Source organism: Dendrobates tinctorius, unplaced genomic scaffold, assembly GCF_039654945.1.
Source record: "Dendrobates tinctorius isolate UK_male_01 unplaced genomic scaffold, ASM3965494v1 ptg000201l, whole genome shotgun sequence".
NCBI classification, from domain to species: domain Eukaryota; kingdom Metazoa; phylum Chordata; class Amphibia; order Anura; family Dendrobatidae; genus Dendrobates; species Dendrobates tinctorius.
The window spans coordinates 10351569-10367419 of record NW_027361868.1 but is presented as its reverse complement, the minus strand read 5'-3'; the positions used below and the strand labels follow the sequence as shown (position 1 = coordinate 10367419).

The window sequence follows — 15851 nt, the reverse complement described above, 5'->3', positions numbered from 1 at the left end:
CCGCGACAGAGAGGAGCGAGAAGACCGAGGCATCTGATTTCTCCTACTCCTGGACTGATTAGAAGCACTTTACCTTCATATTAAACAGTGCAGGTTTCTTTTAGCAGTGGAGGGGTTATTCCGTTCAGTTGAGAGCTCCTGGAAGCATTCCTGCATTATGGCACTGATCAGTGCATTTTTAACCACACCCATCTACTATATAATCTTGGCCTTGGCTAGCACTCATTGTCAGAGTAAGCTTTTGCTGCATGGATGGAAGTTGTTGGTTGGTGGTTGTTATTTGAAAAGGTTTTTGGTGGATTTATCTGTGACTGTTGCCATGTTTTGTGTGTGTGTGCCAGTTTGCCTTCTTCTCCTACTTTGGTATTAACCCATCCTTCACTTCCCGGTGCATACCTCTGTTATATATGTGAGTATATTTGTATGATTGGTGTTTTTCGTTACCACTGTTCGTATTACCTTGTTAGTCTTGTTGGTGTACTACGGTATACTATTACTCCCCTCTTCCCTGGGTGGGGGAAGGGTACAGACTAAGGGTGGATTCAGGAACTAAGGCAAGATATGTGGCCCTAGCATCTTCACCAACAGAAGTAACCCAGGGAACAAGGAAGCTAGGACGCCCCTAGTGTTTGGGACAGGGAAGGAGCCCCTGGTCCCAGGTCACCAGACAACAGAGTTGTGACACTTTGTTTTATAGTAAAGTTGCTGAATTTGTAGGTGACCATGCCCTTTTTGCTGAGCCTGTATACAGTTTTAGAAAAGTGTTGCGCGTTTTGCAAAAAGTTATAAAAGTTTTGTGCAAATACTTCTTGTGTAATATTTAGCAACTTTTTGACAAACAACTGGCATATAGAGATGATACATTTTCAACATAACTCTCTGCTTTGCTAATCACAGCCACTGGTGACGTTACAACTTCTAACCTGCAGCTACCATGACATGTTGGGAATTTGTAGTGTCCCCGTGGTTTGGGAGCCCTAGATTAGAGATCAGTTTGTTACTGGAGAAGCCAAAGATGTTAGCATAAACTGAACCCTTTTACAGCCAACATCCCAATCCCGACCTTGAATGTCCTTCCGGATGCTTGGGTTAAGTTTCATGATGCAGAATCCTGACACAAACACAAGTAACATTCATGGGATGCTGCTTTTTGGAGGACTTGGTCGTGCAAGTGTGAGGTGGCCAGGGTGATAGTCATGGCAAGAGGCTTTTGTTTCGGCACACCCTGGCACCCCACAAAGAAAACACAATGTCCCATCTGTTGCGTGATTTGTGTTCAATGCAAGTCACTCACTTTCAGATTGAAGATCTCCTCAGGTTGCACGGTCCCGATTCCAGATATCAGCACACTGATTGACAGAGCCCAAGTCCATTTTTAACAAAACAACTTTACTCAGCAAGTTCAGTTCAGTCACCGACATCAGTCATCGACATTGCTCTCCTAGCAATCTTTGTTCTGGTAATGTACCATCCGGTATCGCAGCTTCTCGACTAGCCAGACTAGTTCTTGCCTGGGGGCCCCACCAGTTTTCCCCTTCGAGGGTGAAATAAAGGATAGCTCTTCCAAACCTTTTCCAGACCGTAGGTCTCGGACGTTCTGGGATTTCCCACTGAAGTCGTTGCCTCTCTCATGCTGATTCTGTTCCCTTGTACTGGTGTGACTTCCAGCCCTGAGGCCCTGAACTGCTGGACTCTTCTTCTTAAACTTGTTCCTGAAACAATCTTACTGGTCTCCATCCAACTTTCTAACTCACTAAAACCAGGAAATGTCTCAACTATCACTACTCTAGCCCCTCCTAATTTGGAAATCCCCCTATTCCCTTAACCAGTTCTTATCCTAACCTTATCTAATCTTCTAATCTACAGTGCCCCCCACTGTACTAAACCCTATACTACCCGTTACTCTTAAGGGCTTTTTCACACTAAGCGATATCGCTAGCAATATCGCTATAACGTCACTGGTTTTATGACGCAGCAACGATATTGCTAGTGATATCGCCATGTGTATTATCGCTATGTGTATTACCTCCGACTGGCTCCCCCGCTGGTTATCGCTGATCGCGCGAGAACGTCCTGGGCCGTTTCTCGTCGTCAGCTTCCTGCTGGGTTTCCTGCTGTGGCGATGAGCGACGCGTGGACGCGGGCGGGAGGACATCTTCATCGCCTCGTCTGACAGGTAAGTAGCGACCGCCGACCGCTGCTGTCGCTGGTGAGATCTGCCTGTTTGGCAGCTCACTAGCGACAGTGACACCATCTGCAGCAAGATGATGCTGCAGGTCTTTGGAGGTGGTCTGTGGATTGTCCTTGACTGTTCTCACCATTCTTCTTCTCTGCCTTTCTGATATTTTTCTTGGCCTGCCACTTCTGGGCTTCACAAGAACTGTACCTGTGTTCTTCCATTTCCTTACTATGTTCCTCACAGTGGAAACTGACAGGTTAAATCTCTGAGACAACTTTTTGTATCCTTCCCCTGAAAAGCTATGTTGAATAATCTTGGTTTTCAGATCATTTGAGAGTTGTTTTGAGGAGCCCATGATGCCACTCTTCATAGGAGAATCAAATAGGAGAACTACTTGCAAGTGGCCACTTTAAATACCTTTTCTCATGATTTGATACACCTGGCTATGAAGTTCAAAGCTCAATGAGGTTACAAAACCAATTTAGTGCTTCAGAAAGTCAGTAAAAAGTAATTAGGAGTGTTCAAATCAAGAAAATGATAAGGGTGCCCATACTTTTGCACCGGTCAAATTTTGTTTAAATGCAGATTGCACATTTTCTGTTAGTACAATAAACCTCATTTGAATCCAGAAATATAACTGAGTCCATCAGTTATTAGATATATGAAACTGAAATACCTGTTGCAAAAACCAAAATTGTTATAAAGAAAAAAGGTTAACATTAATAGGGGTGCCCAAACTTTTACATATGACTGTACACCCAGCATAAGTCAGTGCACCCAAGAATTTTTGGTCTCATTGTCTTCACCTATTCACAGATCAGTGATTGACTTCTACATTCACCTCATGAGAATCTCCTGTTAAACATCGCCCCAAGGTTTTATGCTCTAAATGAGATCTATTAACTTTATTCACATCAATTCAGTCGAGAGAGCTGGCCATCACTTTACCATTTGTATGCTAATTGGTTGAGTAGGATAATTTTCACCATCAGTCTCCTGACTGATCTTCCTATAGTCACTTCTTCCCAGAGTATGTGATATCTAAAGCATATTCCCTTTATTTTAATTATTAAAAAATGGACCATGTGTTAAACTAACCTTACTCATAAATATTCATTGAGCCAACATATTTCACCTGACACCATGCTGCAACTATGGAGAGGGGAAGAAGACGGGTCCTGTGTCCCGTGGGAGTACAAAAAAATCATGTCTTCAGGAGGTCTCCATACACACATTTACTTACCTAATGTTTAGGACATTCTTGTTTTTTTTTTCTTTAAATTGGTAGCCAACTATGAATCCAGAAATCATCTACTACATACAAATCAATGTGCATAGCTTCAGCGGAGCAGAAAGAAATAATTTGCATGGCTTTTTCCCATTTTTCCAAGATGAAAATTATGGCGTTCTTCAGGCTTGGCCTCTGTTGACTTCATGTTGATGGCTTCTGTTTCACATATACGGCAGGAAAGCTGCTAATATATACATAACAGAAGGCCTCCAGTAGGGTCCTATTGTAAAGAAAAGCATATAGATTGGTATAGGGTTTTACTGGATATGTTTTTATAGAATGGCACAGTGCATCACACCATTTCATATTTTTTTGTGAAATAATGAAATACAATCTACCACACTAATCGGGTTAATGGAGCTTTATAGATTATCTCAGCTTTTCTGGTGTCTAAGCAGAGACCAGTTGCAAAAAAAGTGTTTGCCCCCTTCCTGATTTCCTATTCTTTTCCATGTTTATCACACTTAAATGTTTCAGATCACCAAACAAATTTAAAAATTACAGAAATATAACAGAAGTAAACACAAAATTCAGTTTTTAAATGAAGCTCTTTAATATTAAGGGGAAAAGAAATCCAAACCTACACGGTCCTGTGGGAAAAAGTAATTATCCCCCATGAAACATAAAATAACTGAGGTTTATCACAACTTTGGGAAGCGGAGTTCAAATTCCCTAGCCACACCCAGGCCTGATTACTGCCAAACCTGTTCTCAATCAAGAAATCACTTAAATAGGACGTGCCTGAAATAGACCAAAAGATACTCAAAAGCTAAACATTGCTCCGCAATCCAAAGAAATTCTGGAACAAATTAGAAACAAAGTAATTGAGATCTATCAGTCTGGAAAAGGTTATACAGCTATTTATGAAGCTTTGGGACTCCAGAGAACCATTATGCACAAATGTCAAAACCATAGAACAGTTGTTAACTTTCCCAGGAGTGGCCGGCCGACCAAAATTACCTCAAGAGAGCATCGAAGACTCATCCAAAAGGTCACAAAAGACCCCACAACAACATCCAAAGAACTTCAGGCATCACTCGCCTCAGTTTAGATCAGTGTTCATGATTCCACCATAAGAAAGATGTCATGGTTTGAACAGGGTTCTTGCCCTGCACTCACAGGGTTAAGTGTTCGTGGCCTCTTTCTGGATCTGGGAGGGGTATTTATACTCACTCTTTACCAGGGTTCTCTGTCAGCTATACTGTTGTTTGATTCCCGTGTATGACCCGGCCTGTTCCCTCACTCTGTACTCTGTCTCTCGCTTTGGTACTACTGTCTTCTCCGGTTCTGACCTCCTGGCTTGGCTATCGTTACTCCGTTACAGTTTGTCCCTATTGTACCGTCTATTGCCCGTTCTGGTTTTCTGACCTATTGCTACGTCCTGACTATCCTTTCTGTCTAAACCCCGTGGTACTGTATTGCTATCTGGTGCTTTGACCCTGGCTTCGTCTGGTTTCTGTCTCTGTCTATGCCCCTTGGTAACATTGCCCCGTAGTTACCTTTCTAGGAGTTTCCCTGCAGCTCCTAGATCTGTGGAGCTTAGGCCACGCCCCCAGCAGTCATGTGCTTCAGGTCCTGATACTCTGAAGCACGCATCGTCACCGCTGCTGCCCTGCTCCACAGGTATCTGTGAGTACTGTCTTTGTACTCAGGACACCCGCACTGGCACAGTGAGCAAGTGCAGTGCGGTGTTCCTGACATTATAGCTGACCATTTCAGTTTTTTTTTTTCCCCCTCTGAGAAAAAAAAAAGTGTGTTATCCTCATGGATCCCATGCAAGCCTTGGCTGATCAGGTCAAGCACCTGACCCAAATGTTCCACAAACTTAATGTGGAACAGCGCATGATGGCCCAGACCCAGCAACAGTTGGTGGATACGGTACAGGGGGCTGCCTCTACAGGGGATTCTTGTGCTGGGGATAGAGATGTGTCATTGGCATTCCCAGAATCTCCGGTCAAATTGCCAGACCTTTTCTCAGGGGATAAAAAGGAGTTCAGGTCTTTCAGAGAAGGATGCAAGCTTTTTTTTCTCTGAGGCCCCGCTCTTCCGGGGATGAGTTCCAGAGGGTGGGGGTCGTCATTTCCCTACTTCGGGGGGCTCCACAGGCATGGGCTTTCTCTCTCTCTTCCTCTGCTCCTGAACGCATGTCTGTGAATTTGTTCTTTGAGGCTCTGGGGCACATTTATGATGAGCCTGATAGAGTGCGTCTGGCAGAGGATATGGTGATGAGTGTGTCACAGGGAAGGAACTCTGCTGAATGGTTCTGCTCTGAGTTCAGACGCTGGGCAGCGGAGGTCTCCTGGGATGACGCTGCCCTCCGGGGTTTGTTCTGTAGAGGCCTGTCCGAACGTTTGAAAGATGCCCTAGCCCTTCATCCTCCACCGGATTCTTTGGAGGACGCTATGATCCAGGCTGTCCGCATGGACCGTAGGCTGCGGGCAAGAGGGGTCATGCTGCAGGAGACCCCTTTATTCTCCAATCTGAGAGACTCTGCATCTAGTCCTGAGCCCATGGAGGTTGGTGCCACGTCATTGGAGGAAAAAGAGAGGAGACACCGAAGAAACAACCAATTGTGCTTTTACTGTGGATCCACTGGACATTGGAGAAGGAACTGTCCTTCTTGCCCTTCTTCAGTGAAGCCGTCAGGAAAACGACTGAGTCTGGGTAACAATCGAGGAGGTTGCCCAGACTCCCAGGTACCCTTTTACTCGCTTACTAAAATTCTGCTTCCGGTGGAACTGGAACTTACAGGCGGCCCGGTTGGGACTACCGCCTTTGTTGACTGTGGTTCTTCTATTAATCTGATCGATGCCAAAGTTGTGACTTTTCATAAGATAGGGACAGTCAGGTTAAAAGATCCTGTTAAAATCATGGCAATTGATTTTTCTCCTATCACCCAGGAGGGAATTTGTTTCATGACTGATACCTTTTCTCTGAAAGTGGGTTCCACTCACGTGGAAAAATTAAGATGTTTTGTCATAAATAATCTGCCTGCTGGACTGATACTGGGTATGCCTTGGCTTCAACGTCACAATCCTACTATTGACTGGGTCACAGGGGAGATCATTCAGTGGGGTTGTATGGCTAATGGTCTATGTTGTAACTTGACAACCCTTGTCACCCCAGTAAAATCTGTGTCAGTGTCGTCTGTCGATCTGGAAGGTATTCCGGAGTGCTTGAAAGATTTTCAAGACGTATTTTCTGAAAGTGAGGCTGAGGCGCTACCACCACATAGACCCTTAGATTGTGCCATTAATCTAGTCCCTGGAGCCAAGTTACCCAAGGCTCGCCTGTTCAATTTGTCCAGGCCCGAACGTCTAGTCATGAAGGAGTCCATTACTGAGAGTCTCCGCAAAGGGCATATTAGGCCTTCTGTTTCACCTGTGGCAGCGGGCTTCTTTTTTGTTAAGAAAAAAGATGGTGGTTTGCGGCCGTGCCTCGACTTTCGGGAATTAAACAAAATTACTGTGAAAAATACATACCCTCTCCCCCTAATTCCTGATTTATGTAACCAACTCACCGGGGCCAAGTGGTTCTCTAAACTGGATTTACGTGGGGCATATAACCTTATAAGAGTCCGTGAAGGGGACGAATGGAAAACAGCATTCCTGACGACTGAAGGGCTGTTCGAAAACTTGGTTATGCCCTTTGGTCTCACCATCGCTCCTGCTGTTTTTCAGAATTTTATTAATGTAATTTTCTCTGATTTAATCGGTCGTTTTGTGGTTATCTATTTGGATGACATTCTGGTGTACTCGGTGGACAGTCAATCTCACTTGCACCATTTGCGGATGGTTCTCATGAGACTGAGGGAGAATCATTTGTATGCCAAGCTGGAAAAATGCTCATTTTTCATGCAAGAAGTATCCTTTCTGGGGTTGATTGTGTCAGGAGAGGGGTTCCGCATGGATCCTAAGAAAGTCCAGGCTGTTACGGAGTGGGTGCAACCTCATGACTTGAAAGGGTTGCAACGATTTTTGGGCTTTGCCAACTTTTATAGGAAATTTATTAAGGGCTTTTCGCAGGTGGTAAAGCCTCTAACGGACCTCACTCTCAAAGGAGCTGATGTAAAAAATTGGTCTGTAGCTGCAAAAAACTCTTTCATGACATTAAAAAAGTGCTTTTCTTCAGCCCCTGTATTGGTACAACCCTACCCGTCAAGACCTTTTGTCGTGGAGGTTGACGCCTCGGAAGTGGGGGTTGGGGCAGTTTTTTCTCAGGGCCCTCCTACCCTTACTAACCTGAGGCCTTGCGCCTTCTTCTCTAAAAAATTTTCCTCTGCTGAGAGAAATTACGATGTCGGCAATAGAGAGTTGTTGGCGGTAAAGTTGGCTTTTGAAGAATGGAGGCATTTCCTGGAGGGGTCTGTTCATCCCATTACAGTCATCACTGATCACAAAAATTTGGCCTATATCGAGTCTGCCAAGAGATTGACCCCCAGACAGGCTCGGTGGGCACTTTTTTTTTCTCGTTTTCAGTTTACCATCACATTCCGCCCGGGATCTAAAAACATCAAGGCTGATGCCTTATCCCGAAGTTTTGATTCGGTGTCCCCTCCAGAACCTACCTCCTCCATTCTTCAGCCAGGAGTAGTGGTGGCCGAAATCTCATCTGAGTTACAGAGAGGGATTTTGGAGGCCCAGGCTCCTGGTGGTAAACCCCCGGGTAAATTGTTTGTACCGGAACGTTTCCGTCTCGGACTTATGCAGGAATTTCATGATTCTGTGTTGAGTGCTCATCCTGGGATTGCAGCTACCCGGGGGGCAATTGCGAGGGATTTCTGGTGGCCCTCTATGGTAACAGATATTAAAAAGTTTGTGACTGCATGTGGGGTGTGCGCTCGTTCTAAAAGTTCTCAGGTCCGGCCGGCCGGGGAATTGGTGCCTTTGCCAATTCCGGATAGACCATGGACACATTTGTCCATGGATTTTATCACAAATCTTCCCCCTTCCAGGGGCAACTCGGTGATATGGGTGGTGGTGGATAGGTTTTCAAAACAAGCTCACTTTGTACCTCTCCCCGCGGTACCATCTGCTGAAACCCTGGCCCGCTTATTTATGCAGCATATAATTAGGTTACATGCAGTGCCTATGAATGTGGTGTCAGACAGAGGGGTACAGTTTGTAGCCAGGTTCTGGAGGGCTTTTTGCAAAAAGCTGGGGATTTCGTTGTCCTTCTCCTCTGCCTACCACCCAGAGTCTAATGGACAGACAGAGCGCACGAACCAATCGTTGGAGCAGATTCTGAGATGCTTGGCCTCTTCCAGGCAGGAGGACTGGTGTGAGGTATTGCCCATGGCAGAGTTTGCATTCAACGGTCGTGTGAGTCAGTCTACTGGGAAGTCTCCTTTTCAGGTCAACTATGGCTTTAACCCACATTTTGGAGAGTTTTCCCGTATGGATTCAGGTTGTCCTGGTGCTGAGGATGTGACACAACGTCTTAGAATTCTTTGGAGGGAGGTTCAGAGGAATATTTCCAAGGCCCAGGAAAACTATAAGCGGTTTGCTGACAGGAAGAGGGGGCCAGGTCCAGCATTTGCAGTAGGGGAGAAGGTGTGGCTATCCACCCGCAATATCAAGCTTAAGATACCTTCTATAAAGCTAGGCCCCAAGTTTATTGGCCCATACATAGTTGTGGAGGTTGTTAACCCAGTAGCCTACCGACTGCAGCTGCCCACCTCCTTTAAAATTTCTAATGTCTTCCACAGGTCCCTGTTAAAGCCTGTGGGGACGGTGAGAGAGGATCCCTCATCAAATGCTCCGCCAGTGCTGGTAGAGGGGCAGCTGGAGTATGAAGTAGGGCGCATTGTTGACTCCCGGTGGGTGCGCCGGAGACTCCAGTATCTGATACACTGGAAGGGATACTCTCTGGAGGATCGGTCATGGGTTCCGGCCAGTTCGGTGCATGCCGATCGTCTGGTGCGGGCTTTCCATGCCAGATACCCAGACAAGCCTGGGGGTCCAGTGGCCCCCCATTAAGAGGGGGGTACTGTCATGGTTTGAACAGGGTTCTTGCCCTGCACTCACAGGGTTAAGTGTTCGTGGCTTCTTTCTGGATCTGGGAGGGGTATTTATACTCACTCTTTACCAGGGTTTTCTGTCAGCTATACTGTTGTTCTGGTGTGTCTGACCCCTGGTGTGCGTGTATTCTGCGTTGCTTGTTTGATTCCCGTGTATGACCCGGCCTGTTCCCTCACTCTGTACTCCGTCTCTCGCTTTGGTACTACTGTCTTCTCCGGTTCTGATCTCCTGGCTTGGCTATCGTTACTCCGTTACAGTTTGTCCCTATTGTACCATCTATTGCCTGTTCTGGTTTTCTGACCTATTGCTACGTCCTGACTATCCTTTCTGTCTAAACCCCGTGGTACTGTATTGCTATCTGGTGCTTTGACCCTGGCTTCATCTGGTTTCTGTCTCTGTCTATGCCCCTTGGTAACATTGCCCCGTAGTTACCTTTCTAGGAGTTTCCCTGCAGCTCCTAGATCTGTGGAGCTTAGGCCACGCCCCCAGCAGTCATGTGCTTCAGGTCCTGATACTCTGAAGCACGCATCGTCACCGCTGCTGCCCTGCTCCACAGGTATCTGTGAGTACTGTCTTTGTACTCAGGACACCCGCACTGGCACAGTGAGCAAGTGCAGTGCGGTGTTCCTGACAAAAGAGACTGGGAAAACAATGGCCTACATAGCAGAGTTCCAAGACAAAAACCGCTGCTGAGCAATAAGAACATAAAGGCTCGTCTCAGTTGTGCTACAAAACATCTTGATGATACCCAAGACTTTTGGGAGAATACTCTGGACTGATGAGACAAACATTGAACTTTTTGGAACGTGTATGTCCCATTACATCTGGCGTAGACGTAACACAGCATTTCAGATAAGGAACATCATACCAACAGTAAAATATGGTGGTGGTAGTGTGATGGTCTGGGGCTGTTTTGCTGCTTCAGTACCTGGAAGATTTGCTGTGGTAAATGGAACTATGAATTTTGCTGCCTATCAAAAAATCCTAAAGGAAAATGTCCGGCCAGTGTTCGTGACCTCATGCTGAAGTGCACTTGGGTTTGCAGGACAGTGATCCAAAACACACCAGCAAGTTCACCTCTAAATGGCTTAAGAAAAACAAAATTAAGACTTTGGAGTGCCCTAATCAAAGTCCTGATCTTAATCCGATTGAGATGCTCTGGCAGGACCTTAAAAAGGCAGTTCATGCTCAGAAACCCTCCAATGTGGCTGAATTACAACAATTCTGCAAAGATGAGTGGGCCAAAATTCCTACAGAGCGTTGTAAAAGACTCATTGCCAGTTAGGGTGGCCCAACCAGTTATTAGGTTTAGGGGGCAATCACTCTTTCACACAGGGCCCTGTAGGTTTGGATTTCCTTTTCCCTTAATAATAAAGACCTTCATTTAAAAACTGCATTCTGTGTTTACTTGTGTTATCTTTGTCTACTGTTTACATTTGTTTTGTGATCTGAAACATTTAAGTGTGGCAAACATGCAAAAGAATAAGAAATCAAGCAGAGGGCAAACATTTTTTCACACAATTCTATGTGAACGGCTGCCTTAGATAAATTTCTGCTTTCTCCCAAAAACAGTGTCACTCCTGTCCACAGGGACTCTGATCTGCTTGCAATAAAGGGTGTTTTAGTTCCTTTTTGCTACATTGTACATGATACCTAGTTAGAATGTGTGTGTTGGCAACTTAGGCAGATGCAAGAGCACAGTTGGCACTTCAAAGGCTTAGGATAGCCAAAAGTCACTTTTCCTGGCTTCTAAGGTGGAAAATATGTCCCGGTGCCTTCTCCTTGCTCCTTTCTCTTGCACACAGTTTTAGAAGGCCAAAAAGAGAAAAATGCCGTCTATAATTTATATCTTGTTAATGGCCAGTTGAACCTAAGGGTTGATAACTGTGATATTACTCAAGGACAGTACTAATGGGAATATCTTGCCTAGATGATAAGTATTTTTCTCACATACTGAATCACTAAGTGTCAGAACCTCCCGAAACATTTATGTATCTATATGTGAATTATATTAGTTTTTACTTTTCTAAGCTTTGAACTTTAGAATGAGTAACTTTTAAAGGTGAAGTAAATTTAAAGAAGCTACAGTACAATGCGATGCTGCCTGAACTGGCTCCTAATGGGGAAACCTCTCTCGAATGCTACAGTTTAGTGATCAGAGAAGCTCATTAATTGTAGTCATTTCTCTTGGGTAATAAAGTCTTCAGTACAAACAGGTAATAAACAGGAGCACTCGCCCCTGTGGTCTCTAAGTTCACATGCTGAATATGATTAGTAAAGGATGGCCTTTGTAACTTAGTTTTGTAAAAAAAAAATATATGTAAAAAAATTCTGATTTACAGTATTTTACAGAAGGAAGAAGAAAATGGATATAAACCTGTATTACTCATTTGTGGAATAACTTATGGATTTCTGGTGAGATATTGAATAAAAGATGTATTGTGGTCTACATAAATTATTTCCTGACTATGGATAAGTGATAGCTGTTAGATGATTGCTAAAACCCCTGGTAAGAGTGTGGTCAGAAGGAGTTCAATAATGCTGCTGGTTGCATTTGTGCCCTGGAGTTCTATTCAAAGACTGCCACACTATTAGAGAAAGTCTAACAAAGTTCTTCATTCTCCCATCTTTGTATCTTCGATGCCATAAGCGTAGAAAGGCAGGGCATGTGTGTGACCAGCAGTTCCACTAAAGGAGAGCCAAAGGAGACTGTCAAGACACTCAAGTCCCCCTCTCTGGCAATCTCTGGATGTCCCAGCGGTGGGACCGATACTGGTCTTACCAATTAGCATGTGAACAAGTGATAATTTTTGTAGACCTGAATAATATTATTGAAGATACCCTTTAAAGTGAACCTGTCACCGATTTGAAATACAGTAAGTTTTGCACTCAGATTAAACTCACCTGTTCAATCTGTTAAAAACGCATATAATATAGAAAATCAGCCGCAGCGGATCCACGGGTCAGCAAGTGACCATCAGACATCAGACTGTAAAGCGAGTTACTGGACAAATTCTGCGCAGCCGACAGAATGGAGACGTATATCCCAGTATGGTACAGTAAGGTGGTGGTTTATTTCAACGCATTTCAAATTATATAACTTCTTCAGGAAAAAACCACATGTACCGTACTGGGATATACTGTACGTCTCCATTCTGTCGGCAGTCCGGAATTTGTCCACTAACTCTCTTTACAGACTTGATGAACAACTATAGGTAGACACCTGACTAGTCCAGCTTGGTCCCTGGAAAGCTTCTCCCTACCCTGGACCAGTTAATTGACAGGTCTCTCCCATGAATTTGCAAAGGTAGAGACATCTTAGTCAACTAGAGTTGTGGCTGGGGACCATGCTGGACTTGTCAAGTCGGTTCCAAACTATGTTTTCTCTGAAACACTGCAGTTTTTCAGAGCAAAATGTGCCTGACTGCCATCGGGCAACCATACTCTGAATCATACTGCCTGTTGTACTGGCAGCATTAATCTAGTGACATATTCCCTATGAGACCTAGAGTATAAGAAAGAACTTTGGAAACTTCCACTCTCAAAAGTTTAGATCTGTAATATATTGTAAGGATAGTTGAAGGTGACCCGCATTATCTTTGTATTTCAGATAGTGTTCCGGAAAATTAGTGACGTGAAAAGAGAAGAAGAAGAGTGGATGAAAAGTAAGAATGAAGCCCCCCTGATCCTTCCACCGGATCATCCGGTTAGGCGATTGTTTCAAAGATTCCGTCAGCAGAAGGAGGCTCGTCTGGCAGCAGAACGAGGAGTGAAAGAGCCTAATGATCGGGATCTAGAGAAAGGCAATATACTGGTGGAACATTCTGCTTGCAACACAGTAAAAGCCAGCCTTGTCACAGTTACCGAAAGCCCGGCTACTCCAGTATCTTTCCAAGCAGCGTCAACCTCTGGTGTGTCAGACAGAGCTAAGCTCCATGCTCCGGTATCGGAAACCACTGGAGCTAAAGTAGCTGGGGAGTTGGTGAAAAGGAAAGGGTGGGCAAGGTTTAGAGATGCGTGTGGGAAAGGAGAGGATTGGAACAAAGTATCTAAAGCGGAATCTATGGAAATATTACCTGACAGAACTAAACCGTCAGGCGAGGCAACGTTAAAGAAGACAGATTCCTGTGACAGCGGTATAACAAAAAGTGATCTACGATTAGACAGTGTTGGGGAAACTAAGAGCCCCCAGGATCGAAGTCCTGTGCAGGCCGAAGTTAAACATACTTTTTATCCAATTCCAGAGCAAACACTCCAAGCTACAGTTTCAGAGGTGAAGCATGAGTTAAAGGAAGATATAAAAGTTCTGAACACAAAAATCACAAATATCGAAAAACAGCTTGAAGAAATACTAAGAATATTAGCTTCAAGAAGGTGCTCCCAATCACAGGAGGTCTTTGAAATATCTCGGCCCCAGTCTCCAGAATCAGAAAGAGATATATTTGGATCCAGTTAGAACAACCTGAGGACAATAATAGTATTTCTGTAAAAGTGCCGAGCCCCCCTCATGTTTCAAGCACTGCCTACGACATGGTTTTCTACTAAACTATGGGTATATGATCTCCATCCGTCATGTCGTTGGGCAAACATGGACTGCACTGTGTCTCCAAGGTGGGCTCTGTCAACCATCTAAAATTTATGATCTGGTTTTCATTGATTCTTTCGGTGTCCAAAAAGGTGAAAGATGAACTTACCGGATACTAGTTTTGCGTGAATTTTACACATATCATTTGAAGAGTTGAGACAGATAATTGCGGTTGTATTTCCTCAACCATTGAAAGTAAATTATGGATTACTAACTTTACAACCGAATCGGGAGAGAGGGGCTGACGCACCTTTATATCAGAATATTGGGAAGTGGTTTTAAGATATTTCTTCCCAAAAAAGCATGCCTTACGTAACTGATTTTTCACCCTTGTCCAGTTGGAAGGACGGACAAGTCGGCTTGTATGACTGTATGAAACATCTTGCATTGCTTCGGCCTTTTTATAAAAAGCTTGCAAATCCACCCGCTGAATGTCACAATATATAGGCAACACTGTACTTTCCTAGGTTCTATCCTGAGACTTTCAATTGATTTACAAAGCTGTAAAAAAAAAACCCAGGAAATTACAGTTTATATGGATAATGTATATTTTTCTAGATTTCCTTCTGCTGTAGAAAAGAAAGATTGAAAAGTAATGAAAGAAACTATTAAGCGTTTTTGATTATGCAGTGCAATACCTCGTTGCACCAACAGATGTCGCTGTTTTTCTTTTTTGAATGTTATTGACAACCTGGTATTAAAAATATGACGTGCAGCAATAGTATACAGCGCCACCTGAGGATTGAGTAGGTACTGCAACAAAAGTAGATTGCGACATGACGAGTCTTCCAATGTGCTACGATTGTCTGATTATTTGATTTTATTGATTTTGATGACTCGAATGAATAGATTTATGAGTGAGCAAGAAAATAACTTTGGTATGGGCGACATTTTTAAGTGTTCTTAAAGAGACATTCTGAACTCTACATTGTTTTATGATGGGTGTAGTGTGTGAAGGGATGAGCATTACTAAGAAATTGAAAGAGTATCCCTGCATCAACCTTCGCCCACTTATATCCTTTTTTTAGGGGCTACACAGTTTGTAGTTTTGACTTAAATGTTCCTATAAAGGGAGTTTATCAAGACAAAATGACTGTTCAAACCAAGCACAGGGGATCGGTGCACCCCTGGTGTGGCCAAACATCTCAGTGCACCTACTTACTTTCCATATATTTCTCCACCCTTTTCTGGCTCCTATAAAGCCAGAGAGACCTCAATTTTGGAAGAGGGGATGGAGATAGATGCAAGGCAAGTAGATGGGAAGGTGCCCTGAATTGCTTGGCCACGCCAAGAGTGCACCGAGCCCCTCTGCTTGGTTTGGACAGTCATTTTGTACTGATAGACTCCTTTTAACATCTCGATTTCAGCCATTTACAAGTTCATCTTTTGATTTTGATTCTAAAGCTTTTATATGTGCAATATATTGTGACATTCAGGCTATATTTTTATGAATCATCTTCATTAACTTTTCTGGAAAAAAAAAAAGAAAAGATGCTTATATTTTGATATCTTATGTTCCTAATTTAACGCAGGCAACTAGGCCTCATTTATCAGTGCTGCCTAAAAGAACAAATTGGTCTTGTCACCTCTAGCAACCAATCAGAACTAAGCTTTCATTTTTAAAAACCGGTCTTGTCGCCTCTAACAACCAATCAGAACTTAGCTTTCATTTTTAAACTGGATTGTGATTGGTTGCAATGGGGAATGATGGCATTTTTTTTCCTGTGGGCAGTTCTGATGTATCGGCCTACCTTATGTTTAGTACATATCCAGATC

General features: G+C 43.9%; 1 protein-coding gene across 2 annotated transcripts in view; it reads left to right on the top strand.

Annotated features, from left to right (window-relative positions):
• Positions 1 to 15168, top strand: part of KCNH1 (potassium voltage-gated channel subfamily H member 1) — a 386099-nt gene extending 370931 nt beyond the window's left edge. For both annotated transcript variants that reach the window (XM_073553403.1, XM_073553402.1), the window contains one exon: positions 13101 to 15168. In XM_073553403.1, the coding sequence (XP_073409504.1) occupies positions 13101 to 13946 (846 nt within the window). In that variant the 3' untranslated portion in view covers positions 13947 to 15168. The remainder of the gene's footprint in view (positions 1 to 13100) is intronic.
• The last annotated feature ends 683 nt before the right edge of the window (positions 15169 to 15851 follow it).